Raw genomic sequence first — 25,809 nt, 5'->3', positions numbered from 1 at the left:
CCCAAAATTGGGTTGAAACAACCCAGCATTTTTTTAGAGTGTAATTTTAAAAGTCATCTTTATTAAAACAATTATTATTTTTTTTAGAAAATATACCCTGAATGCTTTTTATTTTGGACCCTGATTGGTTCTCATTCGTGAAACACGAGCAGAACGAATTTGTGCAGCTAAATTGTTCATAAAACCTTTCTTACATAAAATATCGCATTGAAATCAATGATTTTAGCTTGTGTTTCGTGAATGTGGGCGATTTCTTGATCAGAATGATGTAATATTATATTACCCAAAATGCACAGCTTAAAATGTATTGGATGGCCGCCCAAGTATCACATTTCCCAAGCCTTTCACCATAAAAAGGTCCAAAAAAATCCCAACAGCAAGAGCATGTCGCTCAAAAAGCAAAGTTTGCTATCAAATACATGCTCCCATTATATAGTGGCATTGTTGTACACTGGTATTAACAACGCTATTGAATTACAGGCTAGCCATTGTAGAAAAGCGTGTGCTAGTTCAAGCATGCAGAGTGAAAGCAGGAAAGTCTTTGAAAGCAAAAAGAACTTTAATTTCCCTTATAATCCCTAAATGCAGTGCATGGATGGCCTTTGGAGTATATTTCTAAAAACGTAGAGTCGGTCACCGTTGGACACATGTAATGTCACACTTTTTGGCCGTTGGCTGAAATAGATGCTTTTCTAGCTCCTTAGTGTTAAGGACAAAGACATCTTTTATGCGCGGCAGAATAGGGTCAGGACAGAGCGGAAAGTGTGTCGTGTTACACGCGAACAGGTTCCCCTTCCGACTTCCCAGCCCGGGGAATCACGGATCTGGATTGCGTCTGATCCGTCGGTCTAAATCTAACCCCTGAGAATGGGACCTCCACTTCACCTGAGCTCACAGGTCAGGCCTAGTCGGTTAAAAAACGCACCTTGATGACAACCCAACCTGTCCGGACTTCCCAACCAGCAATCTGTCTGAACAAACAGCCATTTAATCCTGGGCGAGAGTTCGCAGCGGTCTTAAAGAGGCTTAGAAAATCTACAAAGAGGCGGAAAGTTTATATATCATTCTTCATTGAATGCTGCCATTCAGTGATTCTATGCGTTGTAGGGTTTTCCTTGTCACTTCAAGAGCGCTTCGGATTTCTGTTGAGTTTGAGGAAGTTGCTTTTAAGGTTGCGTGAAGACTAATCATTTTCGGAATGGGCAGAATTCATCTTCATAGAAGGCACTCAATGCTGTAGAACATCATCAAACATCTGTGACATTTCTGGAGACCACAGGTGGAGTTAATGGTTAAGATCTCAGTAGTGTTGCCTAAGGGAGATGCCATTTTTAGACAAGCACCTAAAAGGCGTTTCTTGAAAAAGAAAAGGCCCCTGATTTATGTTCCAAGTTGCCTCCACTGCACCGGTGAAGCTATATGTGAGGCGTAGCTCCATGAGTTTTACGGGAAAATCAACTCAATTAAAGGAACGTTTGGGGTTCAAGACAAGTTAAACATTACACGACAAACAGACAGTAATTTCTCATCAATTTGTTAAAAAATGTAATGAAAATGACTAAAGTACTTACAATGGAAATCTATGGAAGCTTGTTTCCGCCACAGAATACAACATTTTAAAAGATAATTGCGACCTTTTATCTCAGAATTGTGAGATCTAAAGTCAGAATTGCGAGATATAAAGTCAGAATTGTGAGATATAAAGTCAGAATTGCGAGATATAAAGTCAGAATTGTGAGATATAAAGTCAGAATTGTGTGATATAAAGTCAGAATTGTGAGATATAAAGTCAGAATTGTGTGATATAAAGTCAGAATTGTGTGATATAAAGTCAGAATTGCAAGATATAATGTCAGAATTGTGTGATATAAAGTCAGAATTGTGAGATATAAAGTCAGAATTGCGAGTTATAAAGTCAGGATAGGGTGATATAAACTCGCAATTGCGAGATATAACGTCAGAATTGCAAGATATAAAGTCAGAATTGTGAGATATAAAGTCAGAATTGCGTGATATAAAGTCAGAATTGTGTGATATAAAGTCAGAATTGTGAGATATAAAGTCAGAATTGCGTGATATAAAGTCAGAATTGTGTGATATAAAGTCAGAATTGTGTGATATAAAGTCAGAATTGCGTGATATGAAGTCGCAATTGCGAGATATAAAGTCAGAATTGCAAGATATAAAGTCAGAATTGCAAGATATAAAGTCAGAATTGAATGATATAAAGTCAGAATTGTGTGATATAAAGTCAGAATTGCGAGTTATAAAGTCAGGATAGGGTGATATAAACTCGCAATTGCGAGATATAACGTCAGAATTGCGAGATATAAAGTCAGAATTTGGAGATATAAAGTCAGAATTGTGTGATATAAAGTCAGAATTGTGAGTTATAAAGTCAGAATAGAGTGATATAAAGTCAGAATTGTGTGATATAAAGTCAGAATTGTGTGATATAAAGTCAGAATTGTGAGTTATAAAATCAGAATAGAGTGATATAAAGTCAGAATTGTGTGATATAAAGTCAGAATTGTGTGATATAAAGTCAGAATTGTGAGTTATAAAGTCAGAATAGAGTGATATAAAGTCGCAATTGACTCTTCGCAGGGAGCTTTATTGACAGGTGATCTGACCAATCATACTTCGCCATCCGCCATTTTGTCCGACAAAGCAGTCAGGAGAGTTAGTAGATTAACATGGGAGGATTTGAACTTGAAAAACGGGTTTCCGCGGTTAAAACAACATTCCTTCTTGTGTTCATTCATGTTTATTTGATGCTATAAATGAACTAGAAGGAAGAGATGATCGGTTCACGAGCAGCTTTAACTGAAGCTCTACAGCGATCTGTCAGGCACATTAAAGAGCCACAAAACGGTATTGTTTAAATTTCGTCTAAAAAAATTACCAAATTTGAAAGGTGAGACTTTGTTTAGTATGTTTAATATCAAAAGTAACTGCAAAGTAACCTGGTCTGTCCTGTTTGTCAGTGTGTTGTCAGTCTCCTCTCTGCTCCGCAATGTATTTTTCACTGCGTGAGAACATGGTGTGGCGTGAGAGCGGCGTAGCTTGTCGGACATAGCAACAGTAACTAAGGGGGCGGGTCTTTGTGAATGGTAAGTTGCGAGATTTAAAGTCAGAATTGTGAGATATAAACATGCAATTCTGAGAAAAAAAGTCAGAATTTCCAGTTTATTTCTCGCAATTGCGAGTTTATATCTCACAATACTGACTTTACAACACGCAATTGCGACTTTATATCACGCAATTCTGAGAAATAAAGTCGGAACTGTGAGATAAACACTCAAATTTGCGCATGGTTTGTCTTAAAGCATATTAAAAACACCACATAGACACATAAACAACATTAAATCCTTGATTTTCACCACAGGGGGACTTTAATTGCAACGCGGAAACACGAAAAAGTAATGTGAAACTTACGAACCTTGCCTGTGGTAAGTTTATACTTAATCTTTCACTACTGTCATGTTCATGTGAAACCGGTAAAAGCAAGGTATGATTTGCATGCACAATATGTGTAAGGATACCAAAGGGGACATAACTACCCACAAATGACTGTTTACATTGAGCAAACTCCACCCAAAAGAAAGTACATATCCAGAACAGTTTCAACTCAGAACAGTGGTTCCACTGTTACAAGGATGATTTAGACAACTTTATAGAAATAAACTATTTAAGCTCTTCGACACAAATATGGGCAACATATTTCTGATTTAAGCTCATTGGAATGACTTTGTAAACTTCCATTGTAAGCTACTGTAAACAGGCTTTTGTTTCTTTTGACAATCAGACCGAGTTTCTGCTATTGTTTTCTGTCGCAGAGCACAAGTATTCAAACCAGAAAATTCCTTTACAATTTGCGAAAGTTAAAATGGCAATATTCATTATCAAAAAAATTCCAAGTAGTCAAGGGCAAACCAAGCCTGAAAACATCACAGATTAAACAAAACCGTATAATTAGCGCACAAAGGCAAAACAATGCTGAGCCATGTTTTCATGTAAACTACCCTGGAATGACCCAAACCTGGAGCGGTTATTGTTTGCCACTCTTGGCGCCGGTTCGAGACCTCATCGCTGTCTCTGTCTTCTCTCTCCACCTTCAAATGAGTTTGCAAGATTAAACATGAATCAAATTCCTTTCCTGCTCATTTAACAGAGATGCAGACAGCTCGCACTGTTATTTTAGTTTAATTAATGTTCAGGTTTCCCGGTCTCGGCTGTATTCCGCTATCAAGAGAGCAGGAATGTGAGGAGGAGGAATATTTCTAATCTTCATCTCTCTTGAAAATAAGGTTGAAGGCCTTTAGAAACGTGAACAAATTCTACAGAAACTTGTGGTTAACCAAAATTGCCAGTATCAGATACATAAAGGCAATTTGCCTGTCTGTTAATAAAGGGCAATGTTCAAGAGGGGAAAAAAAAAAAGATGGGTAAGAGAACAGCGCTGACATAGTTTGCCTCAGTAATCTAATAACAGTTTCAACAGAGACTATGGGGACGGATGTAGCATCGCAAGCAAAGTGAAACCTTTCAATAAAACTCAGTTTGTTTAAACTACACAGACCTTGAGTCGTTTTGTTATGTCTACCCAACTTCAGCAATGAAACAGTGTTCGCATCTAGAGAAAACAATACAAAACACACTATCATGGCAGTTGTAACGATTGGTGGCATATTTGTACAATCTCATTGTACATTTTCATGCTTGCACCCTACTGAGAGTTAGGTTTAGGAATGGACCTTCATGTTTAGATATTTTCTAAAATGTGAACGGTTTTGTACGACTCAAATCATACATATTCATATAAATTCGCCAAAACGTAAAATAGTCATGTTTTCCCATGAGATCAGGATGGAACATCAAAGATGCTGAACCAGTGTTATTAATATCATAAACTAAATGAAAACATTATTGTTAATTGAAAAAAAAAAAATACAAATTATATGTATATATATATATATATATTTTTTTTTTTTAACAATTATGTTTAACAATAAAACTTGAAACCTGACAATAAACAAAATAAATCGAACATTTAAAAATGTTTTAAATGATACACTCTAAAAAATGCTGGGTTGTTTCAACCCAATTTTGGGTCAACTATGGACAAACCCAAACGTTGGGTTAAAAATGTAATTAAAAAAATTAACCCAATGGCTGGGTTGTCCATATTTGACCTAAAATTGGGTTGAAACAACCCAGCATTTTTTAGATTGTACCAGTTAGCACAACATTAAAGCCTTAAAGGCCATTAAAGGCAGCCCTAAAATATTATATAAAAACAAAGACAACTCTAAACAAAAAGAAAACCAAGGATAAGGTGAAAACTAATCTAAACGAAGATAAATGTAAATAAAAATGCTAATAATAGCAACTCAGTAAAAAAATGAATAGCAAAACAAACAGCTTAGCAGCAAGTTTTGCAAGTGGAAGCATCGTACTTCCACTCAATTCTCATTTTCCTTTAGTATGTCGTCTGGGTTTGCAGTGTATTCTTGTGTTTTCTCCGGTCAATTTTTTTACCGGTCCAATCAGCGAACAGAGGTCTTGCGCTAGTTTGAGTTGACATACGTCACGACCAAACGTTAGCGATTGGTTATGGCAGATCCAGAGTGGCTCTGGGCAGATCCAATAGTTTTAAACTTCAAGCCCGCCTTCAAGGAAGTTAACGCTTGTCAATGGAGAGAGGCCAGACTCTCTGTACGAATGAAATGTACGAGAGTCTGGTATGGACCAAGCTATCGCTTAACACCCTCTTCACACAACACCATAAAAATAATATCTAAACGTTAGTTCATAACACTTTCTGCTATTTCAGCCTCATCAGTGAATGATAAGTGGGATCCGTATGTTTGGCAGAGTGACGCCCACAGCATGTCTGTGACCTCAGAGGTCAGTGGGTCGTGTGTAGATGAGACAGAAGGACAGTCACACCTGGAGTGGAGATCTCCTCTGGTAATGACATGTGGATGACAGGGGACAGGCAGTGCCGTTTTACAGTGATTAAAGTCTCTGTCTGTCTCTCTTACAGCTGTTGTGTGCATGTCAGAAAGCAGATCTGAGGACACAGCTGGCCAGCCCTACTCTGACCCCGTCTGCTCACACAATACGCGCATGAACCACGCAGGAACCGCTTCTACAGCTCAAGCCAATTCACGTTAACTAGTTAAGTGCTCCTTGCGCAAAACATGGCCGCTTTACTTAGCGTATCAGCTCTACGAATTAGGCCTAGTTGTACATTTAGCCTACATATCATTCATAACAGTCATTGCAAAACAAATTACTCAGCTCATTACCCCATTTACTCACAGGTAGGCCTGAAGGGAATCGACAGCTGCTGAATTCCACAGAAAAGCCCCGGCGATTTCCATCATTCACAGAGTTCAACACAGTTCGCCTATTTTCGTTTCGTAATGCTCAGTTTTGTAAGACTTGATCATCACATTGAATTTGATCAATTCAAAAAGTCAGTTGCCTCCATCAGGGGGAAGAGGTATAACATTATGATATTTTTTAACTACGGTATATCTCAAATAGGAGCAAACATCAAAGTAGCTAATAATAATACAATTGATTTTATAGTACATCTCAATATTGCATTGAATAGTTTCACCTTTATATGGTACTAATTATTTTAGTTGTCCGGAATATTTGTACTGTCAAGACAAAAGTCTATGTGGATTCTGCTTTATAATTATAATAATTGAAATCTGTTTTACTAAAATATATTGACCAATCAATAATATAAGAAGTCTTCGACTACATATTTTGATTAAATTATGTTCATTATGCATTTGAAAAGATTACATTATATTCATAACTTGTTACAATTAGCCCCGACCTCATAGCCAAGATAAAATCATACACAGCTACTAGTAACATTCTTAATAATGTTTGTTAATTTACATTTAAAACTACACTGTAAATACATGATTTATCACAACTTTTTATCTTTTGTCAAATCAACTTTGATAACTAATGTGTGAAGATAACATACTATTTTGAAGTTCTGTTTATTAAACCATTCTTCTTCATTGTATTAACTCAAATTATTAATTACAATGAACTCAAAATTAAGGCAACAAGGTAACTTGCTTTTTTAAGTTAAACCAAATTTTTTTTTTACAATGTATACACATACATGCATTTAAAAGACACTGAAACAGCAAAAATCACTTTATTTATGATTTATCTTAAGTTTATAAAAGTTTCAAAAGTTCTGCAGCTTAACTCAATCTATTTTACTGTGTTTATATCGGTTTTGCAGAATTTCACAGATTTTCTTCCGCACGCTCTAAAAAATAGTTTCGAAGCTGTAAAATAAAACATTGTTTTCAGCGGAAAACTGGAACATTTGAATGCATTTTGGCCATTAATTTGCATGACAATGGCGTTTTGGGGGCCTGACAACAAACTTTTTAATACAGGTTTCAAAATGTACGTTTTTGAAAATGATATCGTTATCGTCTCCATGTAATCTACAAAAACGTGAATTTGTGAACACGGGTACGTCATGCGCATGCATATTACGTGTTCACTCTATAGGCGCGTAGTGTTTCTGTGCAAAATCCGTTGTGGTCCTAAACATTTAATCTACAAACCTCAACCATCCAATTACAAGAAATCGTTTTAATCGTTTTATCGTAGCATATGAAGCTAAGTCTTCAAGTCCCAACTGAAATACAAGTTCAGAGAGTTTGTGCAATGCAATGTAGAATATGCAGAGTCCTGCAAGCGCTGAGTGGGCTATACCGTCAACTACATGAGACGCAGTGGCCCACGGGCAGAAGCTCACCCCACTGAAGGAGTCAGCGTGTTTCGGCAGGATCAGCTCGCTGACTTCAGGGGGAAAAGAGGAAGAAACTGGCTAGAAGTGATAAATCACCTCCCCTCCTCTCTTTGGATGTGACATGGATCTCAATCGAAAGAAAAAGACATCAAATAAATGGGGGAATTCAGTTTCCCCAGTACAAATGACGGCTGGCTCCATCTATCTTGAGGCTGCGACAGATGGCTTATCACCCGTATTGATCCAGTGAAACAAAGCACAAAGGTGCAGGGCTAAAAAAAAACCGGCATCATTTTGCAGAGGACACCCCTAAAATCGGGAAAAGCCTTGTTGAATGTTAACAGACACAGATAAGAGAGATTAGGTTACTTTTCAAACACGCAGCCCTCACTCCGTCATGTTTGCTGTGCAAACTGGTGTTGTTTTAGGCTAGAATGGCTCTTGTTTTGACTAGAATGTTAACTTGCTTTTATCAGGGGCATATCTGGGACTTGTGTGTGTCCCCAAGTACTTGGATAAATAATTAAAAGGTCGATAAGGAAAACACCTGTTCAGGAGTGAAAGATAACGTGTCTGAATAGTGTTCCGTGTGTGAGGTGAACTGAAAAATGTGAGTCGTGCGGTGACAGTAAAAGTAACAGGTTTTATTTTAGTCCAAAATATTACTTTAGGGTAAACCAACCAAAAATAATATAAATATTTTTTTTTTAACTTTTCACAGTGAAAAAAGTGCTTTATCGCTCTGCATTTAAGAGTGGAGTATGGTACATTTAAAATATGTAAGACTAGGAGTGTCACTTAACACCTTTAGAAATCAATTAACAAAAAACGTTAAATTTAGGTAAAACTATATATATATATATATATATATATATATATATATATATATATATATATATATATATATATATATATATATATATATATTTACATTTTGAAAGGACAGAGTGAGTGGTGCTTGCCCATTCAAAACTCACCACCATGATTCTAGGGCTCAGTGGGTGGTTGCTAGGGCACTTCTACGCATTTATTTTGACTGGGTTTTAACATGTTGCTATGCTGTTACTAGGGTGTTCTGGGAGTCAAAAGAGCCCATTCCCAAGTCTCTACGATATTTTAGTCCCTAGATTTGCCTAGTGTTCCTTGGGTTATTTATGTATGTGCCCCATTTCCATTGTATGCCAGGACAAAATGATAAGTCTGATTAGTTAAAAGTTAAAATCAATGTTTACTACTTAGGCTTAGTGGTGTGAATAATAACCATAACCTTAAAAGCCTTTAACACTTAACTTTAATTCACCTCCCCCCAAAAAAATAAAACCTGATGTCGTTTCAAACCCACAATACACGTTCCAAAGTGTCATCATATAGGCTGTTCATCATATAGGCTAAAGCAATCATATCTCTTCACAAGACTTGTATTAAACCGTTCATTTTACAAACAATTTACAACCTTTTTGAATCTTCTAAATGTTGATTACCTGAACTTTCAATGAAGGGACAGAAACCTCTTAGGTTTCATTAAAAACATCTTCATTTGTGGTTTTAAGAGTAACCAAAGTTGTGTTTTATGGGTTCGGAACGACATGAGGGTGAGTAAATGATGACAGAATTTAAATTTTTGGGTGAACTAACCCTTTAAGTTTGACCAATAGCAAACTTAAACACATTTAAACTGATATATCTCAACATAGCAAATACTAGAAGGAGAATCCATATTTAAGTAAATTATTTCTGTCTAAGCTGTCTTCTTAAGACCCAAATATCGCATGATCGAAGAACATTTGTTACCTTTCTGAGGATGGGTGAATCTGAAATTGAGACACCTGATTAAATTCACTCATAGACCAGGGTAGCCGTTAAAAACCAGCTAAGAGCTCTGTCACATGTTTTCCCTTTAGGGCCGTTTCCTTTCCCCTGGGCTGGAGGTGAAGAGGTCACACAACCAGTGTTAATGGTTACCTAACATCTGACATGTGGGTATGTCCAAGGAATAAAATGCATTAGTTTATTAGACAAGAGAGAAAGAGATCTGTGTGGAATTTGAGGGGGTAAAAGAGGGCGGGAACTGCAACGGCGATGGAAACCGATGTGTCTTTGTCATGAATGAGAGAGCATGGCATGAATGCGGCTCATTACGACCCCAACAATGACCATGAGCATGCAGATTCAGAAGAGGGCCGGCAATCAGACCAACAAAGACACGGTCGTAAAGCCACAGAACACAGACAAGAGAGCCGTATTCTGCGAGATGTGTTTGAATTGCAAGTTGCAAATTAACAGGAAGGCCGGTGTGTGGGAGGAAGAGAGAGATGGAAAAGGTGGACAGAAACAGGGAAGGAAGAGTGTGAGATTTGAGAAGCTGATGCCATTTGAAGAGGCTGGCTGCACATATTAGCATTGTATAATCTAACACCGCCACAGATATGATCATAATAAAGCACTGTAATAACACACTAACAAGCCATGCTCTTCGTGTGTGGGTCAAAAATGACAGATTTTATTTTTTTGTCTATGAAATGAATGTACTATATTTTAGCTTGATAATGTTTTATTTATGTAATATTTTGTATTTTTTTTATACAAAATTATATTTACGCTGCTGTATTTATAATCCATTTATTCACTTTTTGAGCATTGACCTGAAAATAAAAATTTAAACTTAAACTTTTGAATGCTTCAGAGCACAGACTTAAGTTTGATCTGTTTTCAAAGACGAAACTTGGCAGATTTTTGGCTGAAGTGAAAAAAAGTTTAAAAAAGAGAACTTAAAAAAAGTAACAGAATTTTACATGTATTGTTATGAAAAATGCACAAAAATACAATTTTTTTTTTTTTATATGAAATATATATTTTCAAAATCAAGTTTTACTCTAAAATTGTAAGAACATCAAAGCCACAAATAGCTTTCAGTAAGATTTTGTTTGGCTGCAGAACCAAAAGTTTTCACTAGATAAAATTTGTCTCCCATTAATTTCAAATGCGGTCATTATTGACCACAATGACCACGAAGTGTGACTATTTTTTATAGGATTTGTGTGTGTGTGTGTGTGTGTGTGTGTGTGTGTGTGTGTGTGTGTGTGTGTGTGTGTGTGTGTGTGTGTGTGTGTGTACATAGCAAGTGTCAAAACCTTTACCAAATTTCATACCATTCCAACAAAGTGAACAATTCTAAAAAACAACAAAATGTAAAAATTTACGTTAAAAAAAAGAGCACGAGAGGGTTAAATCAGTTCAATTATAATCATTTGAAATCTATTCAGCACCAGTCATTTACAAATATATATTGGCCAGGTCGATTAAACAGCGTATATTTGGTCTTTTTATACTATTGCCATTGACCAAAACTGTAATAAATTATCCCAGACAATGAAAAGATATCAGTGATCTGTCAGTGAGTAGTAATTCATGATATTTAGTACCATTTCTCCAAAAGTGCACAGCCATCACATACTTAGAGGCACATAATTCAACAATAATAATGTGTTGCACATCTCAAACATTGCATATAACAATAATAATGTGCTGCTCATCTCAAACATTTTACAACAGAATACTAACCGGGATCTCGATATAACAGTGAATCGAGTGAACCGATAACTCATTCTCACACAAACAGTTTTTGCCTTCTTCAACGTCTCTAACAAACACCTCATAAGCAGAAGAACAGGATTGTAATTCAGCCTGCAGCAAACGCACACTGAAAATATGCAGCTAATCGGAGCAGCAGCTCCATCATGGACTTCAACCCAATATATTTAAGTGACATAATACATATTAGTTTGTATCAAATTCGGTTTTTCTTACCTTTCTACACTGGAAAATCTCAAATTTAAAGAGTCATTACAGGCAAAAACAGTTCATGCAAAATAAACAAATGGAAGTTAACTGACCTGTGACAGACACTTTCATGGTGGCCTCCAGAGGTCTGTTGTTATCCAGATCTTTGCTGAGTTTTAGCTCTCCGGTATCCGAGTTTAGAATCAGCAAACTCAGCTCATTTCCTTCAATGAAGCTATACTTGAGTTTATCTGACACATCTGGGTCGTGAGCTGGTACCTTTCCTATAATCCCAGACGGAAAGCTATTGGATTTGTTGGTGACGTAGTTGTTGAAGATAATCTCAAAATTCTGCAGGACCGGATCGTTGTCATTGACGTCCACCACTCGGATGTGGACGATTGCGCTGCTGACCAGAGGTGCAGACGTGGCCTGCACTTGTATGACGTACTCCCGTTTGGTCTCGTAGTCCAAATCCATAAGCAACTTTATGTCTCCAGTCAACATATCCAAGTCAAAGACCTCAGGGTTATTTCCTGCCAGAATTTGGTACAATATCTGAGCGTTGGTGCCTTCGTCAGGGTCCATGGCGATGATTCGGGCGACCACCGAATCAACAGGGCTGTTTTCTTTGACGTCAATGAACAGTTCATTCTTCTCAAAAACAGGAGCATTGTCATTGATGTCCAACACAGAGATCTGGATCTCCACTGCTGCTTTGAGAGAAGGAAAACCTTTATCTACAGCAAAGGCCTTCAAGTTATAGACTGGAATGTTCTCTCTGTCCAGCTTCCGGTTGATTCGGATAATTCCAGAGTACTGCTCAATCATGAAGTCTCCTTCCCCATCGTCGCCTCCTTGAAAGGTGTAGCTCACACGTCCGTTAGACCCCGAGTCCCTGTCGGAAGCAGATATCTGGAGCACGCTGGTCATCAGAGGAGCATCTTCCAACACGGATCCCTGGTATTTGTCCCTCCCAAACTGTGGAGTGTTATCATTGGCGTCCAGAACCATAATTTCCACATACGTGGTGTCAGACTTCTGTGGGATTCCATTGTCATTGGCGGTGATGGCGAGTGTGTAGGAGGCTAGATCTTCATAGTCGATCTCCATCTGTGTGGTGATGGCACCTGTGTCCGGATCAATCTTAAACTGTGGTACGTTGTCCTCCATGATGTAGGTAATACGTGCATTCTCACCCGTGTCCTCATCCGTCGCGCTGATTACCACAACAGTTGATCCAATGGGTTGGTCCTCGCTGAAGGTCTGATGGTAGCTGGCGCTCTGGAACACGGGTCTGTGAGTGTTAGCATCAGTTACGTTGATGAACACCTGTACGTTGTCAAAGCGTGTACCGTCAGAGGCGGTGACAGTCAGAACGTACTGCCGTTCCTTTTTGTAATCTAACGGCAACGCCAGCGTGATGAGTCCACCTCCGCTTTGACTAGTGATGGCAAACCGGTTTCGCGTGTTACCACTGGAGATCTGATAGGTGACCACGCTGTTTACATCACGGTCCAGAGCTGTGACAGTTAACACACTGGACCCTACAACCGCATCTTCATTGATTTTCAGCGAGTACTCCTTCTCAGTGAACGTAGGGACGTTGTCGTTCACATCTAGGACGGTGATGCTAACGCTTGCTGAGGACGACATCACCGGAAATCCATTGTCTCTGGCTTCCACTCCGAAGGTGTAATACTCAGTGGTTTCCCGGTCCAGCTCAGTACTGACTGTTACCCATCCAGTGCTATTATTGATGGTGAAGGGGAAACCAGGAGTGGTGTCTGTGAGGCGGTAATCCAAACGGGCGTTTTCGCCAGAGTCAGAGTCAATGGCCTGAATGTGAATAACAGAATATCCAATGGGCACGTTCTCTAAAACGGTGGCTTGGAAAGGAGTGCTTACAAACATGGGAGCATTGTCGTTCACATCCACAACTTGGACGACAACAATGCCGGTGCCGTTAATAAGAGGAGGCCTGCCTCCATCCTGTGCCTTTATGCGTAAATTATACTCTCTGATCATTTCGTAGTCCAGGGGGCTGATGACATCAATGGTTCCGGTTGGGGTGTGAATGAAGAACTGACCTTTTACGTTGCCGCTGATTATACTGTAATGAACCCTACCGTTATTGCCCTCGTCTCGGTCAGAGGCTTCAACCTGGGCCACTTTAGTGTTAATTACCACATTTTCCGGCACCTGAACTACATATCTCTTCTCACTAAACTGAGGGTAATTGTCATTTTCATCTTCAACTGTGATGTACACTGTCGCAGTAGCGCTGCGGGGTCCAGGGTCCTTTCCTTGGTCATTGGCCTCTACTATCAATTGATACTGGGCCATGGTTTCTCTGTCTGGACGCAACCGAATCTTAACCAGTCCATTCCGGGAATCAATTTCAAACCCGGAATTAACACCTTCGCCATTCACAATCTTATATATCATGTTTGCATTGGATGGTGCATCTCCATCTGTCGCCCTTACTGTAATCACCTCAAAACCAACTTCCATATTTTCCCTTATCCTAACCCTATATTCATTCTGCTCAAAAACGGGTGCGTGGTCGTTGGTGTCACTTACTGTAACGGTCAGGGATGACGTGGCTGCGCGTCGCGGCGTGCCATTATCAGTAGCTGTGACTTTAAAAACGTGTGTGTCTTTAACTTCTCTATCTAAGGGCTGGACAGTCTCGATGATGCCGGTTTGAGTGTCTATCCGAAAGAAGTCCTTAGAACGGCTGTCGAATAATGCTTCCATGCCATACTCGATCTTTCCCGCGTCTCCAGGGTCGCTGTCAGTCGCTTTGAGGGCAATGACGCGCGTCCCCGCAGGCTCGTTCTCGGGCACTGAAATCCGGTAGTTCGCTAACTGAAACTGAGGGGCTGAGTTCGCTGCTCGCTTTATTCTCGGTTTCCATTGATTTGATACGTATTGCATAGAATTTAATAATGAAGTTTGGATTGAAGCGAATCGTAATGTAAGGCACAAAGAGAAGGGCTCACCGTTTGAATCGCGAAACGAACAGCGAACAGTGTTTTTAAAGCGTCTCAAGTCCGTCTCCAAACAGTACGCGTCCTTCACAAGTAAAGTCCCGTTACGCAAAAACACATTCAGGTGGTCTGAGGTGCAAGAAGAAGCAAAAACGCCAGAGTGTCTTGTGAAGACAGGTAAATAGTCCTTAAAATTAAGGAGTAAATCACCTGGAGAAAAGCAGGAAGTTAGTCCCAAGTTATAAATGCAGTCCACGTTAATATCAGGCTTACTCACTCTCTTCCTTTTATATTTGAACACGCAATTGCGTCCGTGTACAAATACATTAAAATGTGCGTTAACCAGTCCTTCAGTTGTTAATGATGTCATTTTAAAATAAAGAGGCAGCGCGCTCTGATGGGCGCGCGCACAGTCCACCTCTCCATTTAAACGCACGACTCCATCTCTCCAATCCACTTGAATAAAGTTCCCAATGTACTTGGAAGTTAAAGTCCTGTCTATTTTATAAGTCCAACCTGGTCCAAGTGACAAATTGGCAAGAACCGCTCCAGAATGTAAAGTCTCCGAGAGGTGCAAGTCAAAACATCCCATGAGAGGAGCGCAGAGGAGAAGGTGAACCCATAATAACCAACGCATTACCAAATCCATGGTGTACAAAACTCCACAAAACATGAAGAAAAAACACGTCAGCTCTCCTTCTGCCGGCACGTCGACCTTCTTTTATCCTTCATTGTAGCTTTTTAACAGCAGAAAACACAGTTTGTCAGGCTGGTATCCATGGAGCCAAGTGGCATTACCCACGTTAAGTTTTAAATGAGAACAAAATGGCTCCGTGCGTGCGCGTCTCTCCCCCCCGCACACACACACACACACACACACACACAGTCATTAACATAAACCTGCACTGCACCTCCTCTCAGAACTAAAGAATAACTCTCATGGAAATTCAACTATTGTTATTCACCGCTGCGTATTCCTTGGTTCTTTTGCGACTTTTCTTAAGCGAGCGACGCGGCGCGTCAAACTAGAACTCCTATTATAGCCAAATAAATGAAGTTTCACGATTAAACAGTTTCACGCGACTGTCTGCATGTTGTGGACGTGAATGCTTTCATTATAAATAAACGCCGTTTACAATGTAATTTATAATGGATAGTTTGTATTTTAGTTGGTTGCGTTGAGTCGCTCGCTTAAAGTTTATAGACTACTGAGATCAAGTTTTCTGCTTTTTGTCTACTAAAGTGACATTAATTCACACCACGTGTTTAAATCACTCAGTTGACAAGCGGCTGTAAAGTAATAGAGTTATCAATGCTGGATTCTCTATGTTATTCGCTATGAGTAGCCTACAGTAAAAATAAATTATTTATCCATAGCCTACAAACTATTACAAAAACACCATAGAAGCCATTGTTTGCACCAGTATACCACAATACAGCTATTATAGGCTAATTAAACAGTGGACATATTACATGTAAAACCCTTCACAATCCCTTACACATGAGACCTTAGAAAAAGTTTTAGAATTTCGGTTTTAAACATTAAAATATGTTTTGGCGCAAAACAAAATTCATAGGACCCAGTTATAAAAAAAAACAATCCACTTATTTTTGTCGTTCTTGAGTTCGTTTTTCCACACATAGTGCAATACAGATATATTTGCAATTGTTCTACGGCAGATATTAGAGGGTGATTTGTTTGTATGCAATGTATTTTCATAGCCTTATTTGATGTGTTTTTATTTTATTTTACTGTGCACTTTATGTACAAATACCCTTATTTTCTTTCACCTTAAATTCAATGTAGTGTCTCCTGTGAAAACATGCAGTGACTCCCTTCAATATAGAAAAAAAGTGTATTTCTTCTCAAATAAAATCACTCTGCTTTGAAAACTACATTTTCGTAAAACATTTATTAACAACATTTGCTAATTATTATAATAAAACAATACACTTAATGTCCTCTTTCATCAGACATTTAAAAACTCCCAGATAAGGAATTTTGACCAAACCCCAAACATATGGTATTATATATATATATATATATATATATATATATATATATATATATATATATATATATATATATATATATATTCTAATCTTTATATTACTACCAGGTCAAAATTTTATTCTAAATCCTATTTTAAAACAGCAAAAAATCTTAACCAGTTCTATAATATACTGCAATTGTCTGCCTACGTATAGATTAAATATGTTAATTTCCAATTAATTTAGTATTGTGTGTGCAGCATAAACAATAAAATTTGAGGAATATTGAATTTGTCCAGCAGCACCAGCTACAGTTAAAACTCGAAAAATTAGAATATCGTGCAAAAGTTCATTTATTTCCATAATTAAATTAAAAGGTGAAACTAATATATTATATAGACTCATTACATGCAAAGTGAGATATTTCAAGCCTTTATTTATTCTAATTTTGATGATTATGGTTTACAGCTTATGAAAACCCCAAATTCAAAATTAGAATATTGTGAAAAGGTTTTCATAGCCATAATCATCAAAATGATAAATAAAGACATTAAATATCTCACTTTGCATGTAATGAGTCTATATAATATATAGTTTCACCTTTTAAGTTGAATTACTGGAATAAATTAACTTTTGCACGATATTCTAATTTTTGGAGTTTCACAAATGTATAAATGATGCTCTTACGCCCTCTATTGGTAAAGTAAAACACTGTAACAGTCGTAACCATGGCTTTGCATAGATCAGGAAGTGGTGCACAATAAAGGCACTAAAACCATTCACATTTATAAAATCTTTAAAAAAAAATACAAAACAAGTAATCCAGTAATCATTAATCAGTATTTATATTATACAAATAAATTACAATTTCCCAAATTAATCACAATTCGAATAAAAATGGCATATTCAAAACACTATCAAAGTTTGTGTATGTTCTCCCAGTCTGTAAATACTGAGAGCACGAGCCTGTCGAGATCTTGCTATTGTCCACAAGACATCAGAGGTGTGCTGCGTCTCAGCGGACGGGCTCTGGGTGTTGGTGGTCTGTGTCTTCAGGGTGGCAGTTCGTGCAGTTTTGACCTTTCTGAAGAGTGAATTTTGTGGGTCCCAGACGAATGATCTTCCCACTGCCCAAACACTCATCTCCCTTATATAGCACAGCAAACTGCAAAGCAAAGAATATGGAGTGGAAGTTCAAATAAACAATAATCAGTGCCCCAAAAATGTCCTTTCCATGATTTTAACACAGTAACACAGTTCATTATTCTAACTGTGGCCTAAGCTCTGCAAAGTTTAAAAGATCAAAGTGCACCACAAATAAACTTATTTTCTCTTAAAAGAAAGAATCGGTTCTGAATTACTGAAACGAGTCGTCAGCAATTGAGTCTCATTTCCTGTTACAGATCTACAACAACGTAACACATTTGCATAATGCCAGCCTATGGTCTTCATTGGATGTTTATTAACAAATACAACTCAGACCGTCAAACACTGAGTTGTAGTTGAGGCCTGGAAGAGTTTGGTTCGTGTTGTTGACGTGTCGAGAAGACGCTGTTTTCTGTGATGTGAATACACTTCGCATGCATTTCAAAAGGATGAGGACACGCGCCGGAATTGATGCGGAAAAAACGGTTAGTGTTCGTATCAAGTGCCGAGGAAGAGCTGAAATTCATATATGGTAATGGACGTTTTGTTTCCGACACACACTGTGAGTGTTAGACCAAATCACAACAGACTGGGTCATTTGGCCAATCAGAGGGGTTTAGAATGAGCCGTTTCAGACTCTTTGAGAAATTACGTAGTGTAATGTATATTATGAGAAAATATGTGTTTTTTGACCCTTAGGTGCATGTAAACCTATTGTAGGAAACATTCCAAATAGCACAATAGGCGCACTTTAAAGTTTTTTTGTTTTGTTTTTTTATCTAGTGTAAAAGCAAAAGCAAAAGTAAATGATTTATACCGACACGTCAGGAAAGTTAAGATTCATTCTGCCACGGTGTAGATATTTCTGGATTACCTGCCCAGGTGTCATTGCTCTCAATGGCTCTTTCATCATTACCCACACCGACCCATCAAGATTCAAAGTTACCGTGCATGGAGCTGAAAGAAACAAGATGTTTATATAAGCACTGTTTTTGTCTTATTGTAAAAAAAAGAAAAAAAAATTGTTTATGTTAATTGAAAAAAATATATATATATATATTAGATGAAAATATTGAAACTTAAAATTGTTGCTTTGGCAACTTAATGAAATTAAATCATTTGTAAGTTGAAGTGCTATAATCACTAAAACTGAAGTTAAAAATAAATAAATACAAATAAATGAAAGCTAAATAGAAATAAAAAAAAACAAATAATATTGTCCAAAGGACATACAAAATTACTAAAACTTAAACTAAAAAAAAGAAAAATAATAATAAATAAATATGAATAAATAGTATAAATAATACTAAAACAACATTTCTGTTGACAAAACGGAGAGAAATATTGGCTGCTGGTTGTTGTAGTGTGGTGGCACTTACATAACTTTTTCAACCAACCCATTTTCTAATAATTCTGGGTAAAAAAGAAAAGAAAAAAGAAAGGTGACTCACTCAAAGGCATCCGATTGTTGAAACGGAAGTGACATTCCATCATCTGAGTGTGGACAAGTTCAACGGGCGGCTCTTCTGCGATCCAATGGAAGCGGTCTGTCTGTAGTGTGTCTCGTAACAGTGCTGGGTGGTTAGTGGTTGGACCCTGCAAGAGTCGCCATATTTTACAAAGCAATCGACCTGAAGAGTCATATTTGGTCCTTTCTTAGCTAAACAAATCTACATGAACGATGTAATATGAAGCATCCAAATTGTGTAACTCACCACAAATACATCACCGGTAGTGATATCTTTATCAACTACAAACCAAGGGTCTTCTTGCCCTCCTATTCTCGCCCTCTGACCCAGTGTTAATGTGAACCAGCCTGTGAAGTATAGTATTGTGTGCATCAGGCATGCAGTTTCAGACACGATGTAGCAGAACATCAACAATCTAGATGAGTAAGGTTTGATGACAAACTTTGATGTTGGCTTGACAAAGCATTGTCTTAAAGTTTGAAATAACTTTGAAAAGCTTGAAATTTGAAGTCGTCAATCAAATGTTATTAACATGTTCTAGCACATTTCTAACATGTTTAGCAAGTTGCTGACATGCAGGCATATTTCTAACATGAATGAATGTTGCTAGCATGTTTTACCGTGTTCCTAACATGATTTAGCATGTTGCTAGCATCATTTACCACATTGCTAACATGATTGTCACATTGCTAACATGATTTATCACATTGCTAACATGTTGCCAGCATAATTTACCACATTGCTAGCATAATTTACCACGTTGCTAACATGATTTAGCATGTTGCTAGCATGATTGTCACATTGGTAACATGTAACATATTCCTAACATGATGTAACATTTTCCTAACATGATTTAACACATTGCTAACATGTTGCTAGCATAATTAACCACGTTGCTAACATGATTTAGCACATTGCTAGCATGATGTAACATGTTCCTAACATGATTTAACACATTGCCAGCATAATTTACCACATTGCTAGCGTGATTGTCACATTCCTAACATGATGTAACACACTACTAGCATGTTTCTAGCATGATTTAGCACAATAAAAGGAATTTGGGAATGCTCATAAGTCCAATACAGGAATTCCCAAAGTCGGATCAATTAGAAAAGATATAGCAACCCGAGTCAGAAAAGTCTGACCCACTTTTGTTGGTTTTAGTTTTAAAAGCTCTAGGAAGATATACTGTTAGAAAACTTTGTCTCAGAAAAAAAGAAGCTCGTAGTAGATCAGTATTTTAGTAGATAATATAATAGTAGATCAGTATTAAAACTGCATCATTGGTGGTGGAGGAGGAGATTCCCCCTTCTATGTGCGTTGAGTGCAGAGATAAGCGCTATATAAATGTAATGAATTATTATTATTATTTTGGTTTGTCAAGCCAACATAATTAATGTTCACCTTTATGCTGCCCCATGATCTTCCCATCTTCAATAGAAACAAAGTTTCCTGGTTTGGGCTCCAAGTACTGTAAAATCGACATGGGGAAAAAAGTACAATATTAGGTAACTGTAATATATATGTATATTGAATAATGGCAATAATAAAAAATACAGTGCCAAATAAAGTCTGAAACTCTTAAAAAGATTTCAACAAACCGTCAAAGGAGGGTTTTAATTTGTGGAAAATATTGTTCATAAACCTTAGAAGGTAAAGATTGGTTTAATTTCGAGATATTTGCCTTTTTTGCAACCCTGTTACTAAATGTTTAATACAGTTTAAATGTCAGATATTTGTGCAATAAACATAAATGCTCAAGAAAAGACAAACAAAATATATACAGTAACCGGATTATAATAGGTCGCAAAAGGTAACAGGGTTGCAAATTTAGCCTAAATTAAGCTATAGGTGAAGGCTAGATCATTTAGGACCAAATCTGTTATTAATTAACAAATACTTTCTATAAATTAAAGAAAAATTGTTGTTGATTATATTTTTTCTTACAATAACTTTGATAACAGGGCTGAACTGTTGTAGTTTTCATTACAAAGAGCATGAGATTTGTGTTTTTATTGCTTTAAAAAAACAAGAGGCCGTCAATACATTCCTTATACGTACAGTTTTAAGCAAGAACGTACCTCAAGAATAAAGTTCTCAAAATCTCTTTCTCCAATGAAACAGATTCCCATGCTCTTCCGAGGGGGAAAGGAGATTAAATTAATTGCATTTACAATTACATGTAGTCATTTAGCAGACATTTTTGTATCATTTAATCATTAATACAGTGGATTATATTACATTCATTACACCGAACACTACTGAGTGTCAAGTCTCCTGTGACAGAGATGAGTGACTTGAAAGAGGGATTGATTTATTACAGTACCTCTTTTTTCTTCAGAACATGCTGGAAGCTGGCCTCAGCAGCGATCTTCTTCACGAAGTCTTTGGTTAGACCAGCTAAGGGGAATAGTGTGTGCCGCAAAGCATCCTGGGAGATCTGACTGAGGAAGAACGTCTGGTCTTTCACGCGATCAGCTCCCTGATAGAGCCGCGCAGCTAATGAGATTCAGAAGGAGATTAAAGGTCAATTCTGAAACAAATCACACATACAACTGACATGAACACAAATACAGCTAACATCATTTTTCTTTTTTTATGTCAAGAAATATCACTGTCCATACCTCACTCCAAAAATCGAAAGAAAATTATGAGAATTTATATTTTGCATAAAAAAAAGCCTTTTTTTTTTAATATTTATATTAATTGTAAGTGTAAGTATACACAAGTATACAATTTTAAGTATACATCATGGTTGGATTTGTTTTTTTCTGCAATTAAATTAAAATATATATTTTTTACTAGTGTCTGGAAAGGATTATTTTCATCACTTATTTAGACATTTTGATTCGATACTGAAAATAAAACAAATTAAAATGACTTTCCCTGTGCTCTACATCATATGGACAGATGTTACACTTACGCTTTCTAATTTCAAAGCGGTCTCTGAAGAGGGTTCTGGGAGGCGGAACGTGCTTCTGTTGAAAAACCTCCTCATCCTCCTGGGATGTCCGGGCATAGTGTCCCGTTGCTATGGCATCAGCACCTGTTGTCAAATAAGACTAAATATGACAGACACCAAAGTTCCACGAATAACAAAGACTGGTGTCCTGTTACATTTTTTGTCAAAAAAGCACAAATCATCACACACACACACACACACACACACACACACACATGGCTGTGAAACGATTAATCTCATCCAAAATAAAAGTTTGTATATAATTATTATATATAAATATTTTATATTAAATACATTTGTCTTAAATGTATACATGCATGTGTGTGTATTTATATATACAAAATAATTATTCATAATACACATACATATATTATGTAAACACACTTTTATTTTGGATGCGATTAATCATGATTAATCGTTTCACAGCCCTAATATATATATATATATATATTGATATATAATTATCAATATAAATATATCAATATATAATCAATATATACATATTAGGGCTGTGAAACGATTAATCATGATTAATCGCATCCAAAATAAAAGTGTGTTTACATAATATATGTATGTGTATTATGAATAATTATTTTGTATAATATACAGTACTTATGTGTACTGTGTAAAATATATATATATATATATATATATATATATTTAAACAATTATATATTATATGATATATTATATTTCTATATTATATATATTTACAAAAAGTCCAATTAACTTACCCAAGGTATTAACTGCATACTGATAGAAGTGCTTAAACTTGATGTGTTTGTTACACATTATGTCTGGATTTGGGGTTCTGCCCTTCTCATATTCCCTGAGAAGATTACTGCAAACATAAAGAATAAAAATGAGAGAATATTAACAAACTAAGCACAACATTTTGAATTTACTTGACTTAAAACAACTGCTATATTTACCTAAATACTTCATGCCAGTATTCTTTAATATACGAGACCTGGTGGAAAGGCATATCCAGCATCTTACACACTTTATACGCATCTTCACAGTCTCTCTCAGATGAACAGACGCCTTTCTCATCCTGAGAGTCCCAGTTTTTCATGAACACACCAGTCACATGATAGCCTGATGGCAGACAAAGAGATGTCATATATCCACAACCATATGATGCTAGTATGGAAACCAGAAGGTGTCTTGTATACTGTATAAACTGTTGTATCATTTTAAACATAAACAGTTTATTATGTCTTTAAAATAAACACAGCTTCCTTTAACATTCGTATCTAATTCAATGACAGATAAATAATAGTTACTTTCAGACATATATAAGTGTCTACTTTATTATTAACCCGAATACTTTATTATTATTGCTACAATACAATCTAACTTACAATCCAGTATTGAATATAATAAGCACAACATAATAGCACATACAAAAGAGTTTATGATGATGCTCTTAATGTGCTCCGTGAACTGGACTGTAAATAAAAATGTGTAACGTTAGAATTGTGTTTAATTTTTAATACACTGATAACTTACCCATTCTTTTGAGTAACAATGCACTGACAGAACTGTCAACCCCTCCAGACATAGCACACACAACATGTCTAATTACACCCATAACATATATTAAGTATATATGTGCTCAAATTAATTTAATTATACAAGTAAAAATAGATTATGAGACATTTCACGCCTGTGCCATGAAGGTCGCCATAATTAAAGTTCTTTTCAAAATCATGACCGGTCGGAAACAAAGAACAACACACACAAAACCATAGTTCCGGGCAATGTTCCTAGTTGAACACTTTAAACCGTAACACTGCAAGTAGCGCGTGACGTTTAAATATCACAGAAATATAACAAGTAGAATGGCAATCAGATTTGATAAGGAATAATATCTGCTTGACTTTGTTGCCCGAAATGTTTCCATCACACATTCTTCTATTTCAGTTTAAATCCTCATCATTATTCAATTCAACAACAAAAAAGTTGTAGGCTGAAAGCCTTTGCGGATAATTCCTACCCTAATGAGCTTCACTTCTCTCACTGGATTTGATTCATTCAAGATAAACAAAAACAGTTATGTATTCTACATAAGGCATGTAGGCTATGTCCCAAAATGTAGCCTATACATACATACATAATTACAAAGGTAAACATTAAGTGTAGCCTATACGAAAATTATTCACATTAAGTTATTATTTATCACCTTGTTTTTATACATTTTCTTGAATTTACAAAGTAAAATACACATTATAATTCCTTATCACAATTATAACATCTATTTTTTATTAGTTCTACTTCTAGCCCTTCATTTTTCTTAATTGAAGAAAACATAAATTCCCCTTAAAACTGACTTTCTCTCATTTCGAACAGCCTCTGAATACACTTTGTAAGTAAATTATTATGTACTTTATACATTATCAGTAGAGTGTAAAAATCACCAATTTTAAAGCATGTTATAAATAAATAATATTAATATAGCCAATTATAAGTAACCAGATATTATTCATTTGATGTCGTCATACTCACGTGGTACCCAAAACGTTTTGTTGGATAAATCCGTAAGAAATTTACTGAGATTACACGTACTTATTAATGGACTGAATGTGTTTACTTTAAAAGTATATAATTTAAGTGATTTGATTTTCTGAGCCACCGAGCTCCCCCTGCAGGAAGAATCTGTTAGGGCAATAAACTGGTAGGCCTAATGCCCCACCCAATGATTATTTCAGAATGATCAACACCATTGCTTGGTCGTGGGAATCCTAAATGAAATTTCTTAATTTGGAAAAGTATCCTCATAAAATACAGCATTATATTTTTTGATTGCACTATCAAACGGTAATAGCTAGCCTACTATAATCGAGAAACTTAACATTTTCAAAGCAGTAGATGCACAGTGCAACTATAATGCTGAAAGGGAGGTTTTATGGTTTGGTTATTCCAAAATAAACAAGTATTTGACATAATACTTAAAAGGAGGCATAAAAGGAGGCCTTCACAGGGGAGAGACTAGTAGACACTTCAGGACTACGTTGTTGTCGTGTCCAGGCGCAGGTTTAACCTCGGGATGAACAGAGAGACTAATATTAGCGTAGACACCATCCTTCTTATGATGGAACGAGTACATTAGGATTTATGGGAAGTGTTCCCGGTTCCGGCTGACCTAATCTATGCAGCCTAACATTGAGTTATAGAAGTCTATAATGTGTTGTGTATGTTAGGCCGAAGAGATGTGTTTTTGGTAGGAAAACTGTTCCAAAGTTTTGGTGCTAAATAGGAAAAGGATCTACCGCCAGCAGTCAATTTTGATATTCTAGCTATTATCAACTAAATATTTGCTAAATATTGATTAACTTAATTACACACTGACCCTTTGCTCCTACCTTGCTTTGGAGGAGCTAGGGGATAGCTCACAGATGACATAGAACATATCAATGACAGCATCACTCAATAGAATAATACCCATAATGCACTCGTGCCGAATGAATCGCAACGTCTCGCTAGAAGATGGCGCCACAGCTGAATCATCCATCCATCCATTTTCTAAACCGCTGCTCCAGTGGTGCTACAGCATGATGTCTTACATGTATACATTAATTTATATTGCAAATAGACAATATTGTAGGAGCCAAATGTAATTTGTTCAACCACTAGATGGCAGTGTGCACCAGTGGT

The 25,809-nt window shown here is 36.7% G+C and overlaps 2 protein-coding genes across 12 annotated transcripts in view; both read right to left on the bottom strand.

The window, feature by feature from the left end:
* celsr1a (cadherin EGF LAG seven-pass G-type receptor 1a) overlaps positions 1-15,373 on the bottom strand; it is a 94,012-nt gene extending 78,639 nt beyond the window's left edge. For all 11 annotated transcript variants that reach the window (XM_079622250.1, XM_079622246.1, XM_079622249.1 and 8 more), the window contains exon 1: positions 11,701-15,373. In XM_079622250.1, coding sequence (XP_079478376.1) covers positions 11,701-15,253 — 3,553 coding nt within the window. In that variant the 5' untranslated portion in view covers positions 15,254-15,373. The remainder of the gene's footprint in view (positions 1-11,700) is intronic.
* A 1,341-nt stretch (positions 15,374-16,714) lies between these two features.
* On the bottom strand, positions 16,715-23,910 carry trmu (tRNA 5-methylaminomethyl-2-thiouridylate methyltransferase). The gene is made up of 11 exons (XM_079623788.1): positions 23,665-23,910; positions 23,085-23,250; positions 22,887-22,993; positions 22,114-22,236; positions 21,517-21,689; positions 21,272-21,325; positions 20,595-20,661; positions 19,434-19,534; positions 19,170-19,314; positions 18,593-18,675; positions 16,715-17,737 (listed from the first exon to the last, which is right to left on the bottom strand). The coding sequence occupies exons 1-11, from the start codon at positions 23,744-23,746 to the stop codon at positions 17,588-17,590; spliced, it is 1,251 nt and encodes a 416-aa protein (XP_079479914.1). The 5' UTR covers positions 23,747-23,910; the 3' UTR covers positions 16,715-17,587.
* Between the last annotated feature and the right edge of the window lie 1,899 nt (positions 23,911-25,809).

Source organism: Phoxinus phoxinus (assembly GCF_949152265.1).
Source record: "Phoxinus phoxinus genome assembly, chromosome: 9".
NCBI lineage: Eukaryota > Metazoa > Chordata > Actinopteri > Cypriniformes > Leuciscidae > Phoxinus > Phoxinus phoxinus.
The sequence above is the reverse complement of the archived record's forward strand: the minus strand, read 5'-3'. Positions and strand labels throughout refer to the sequence as shown.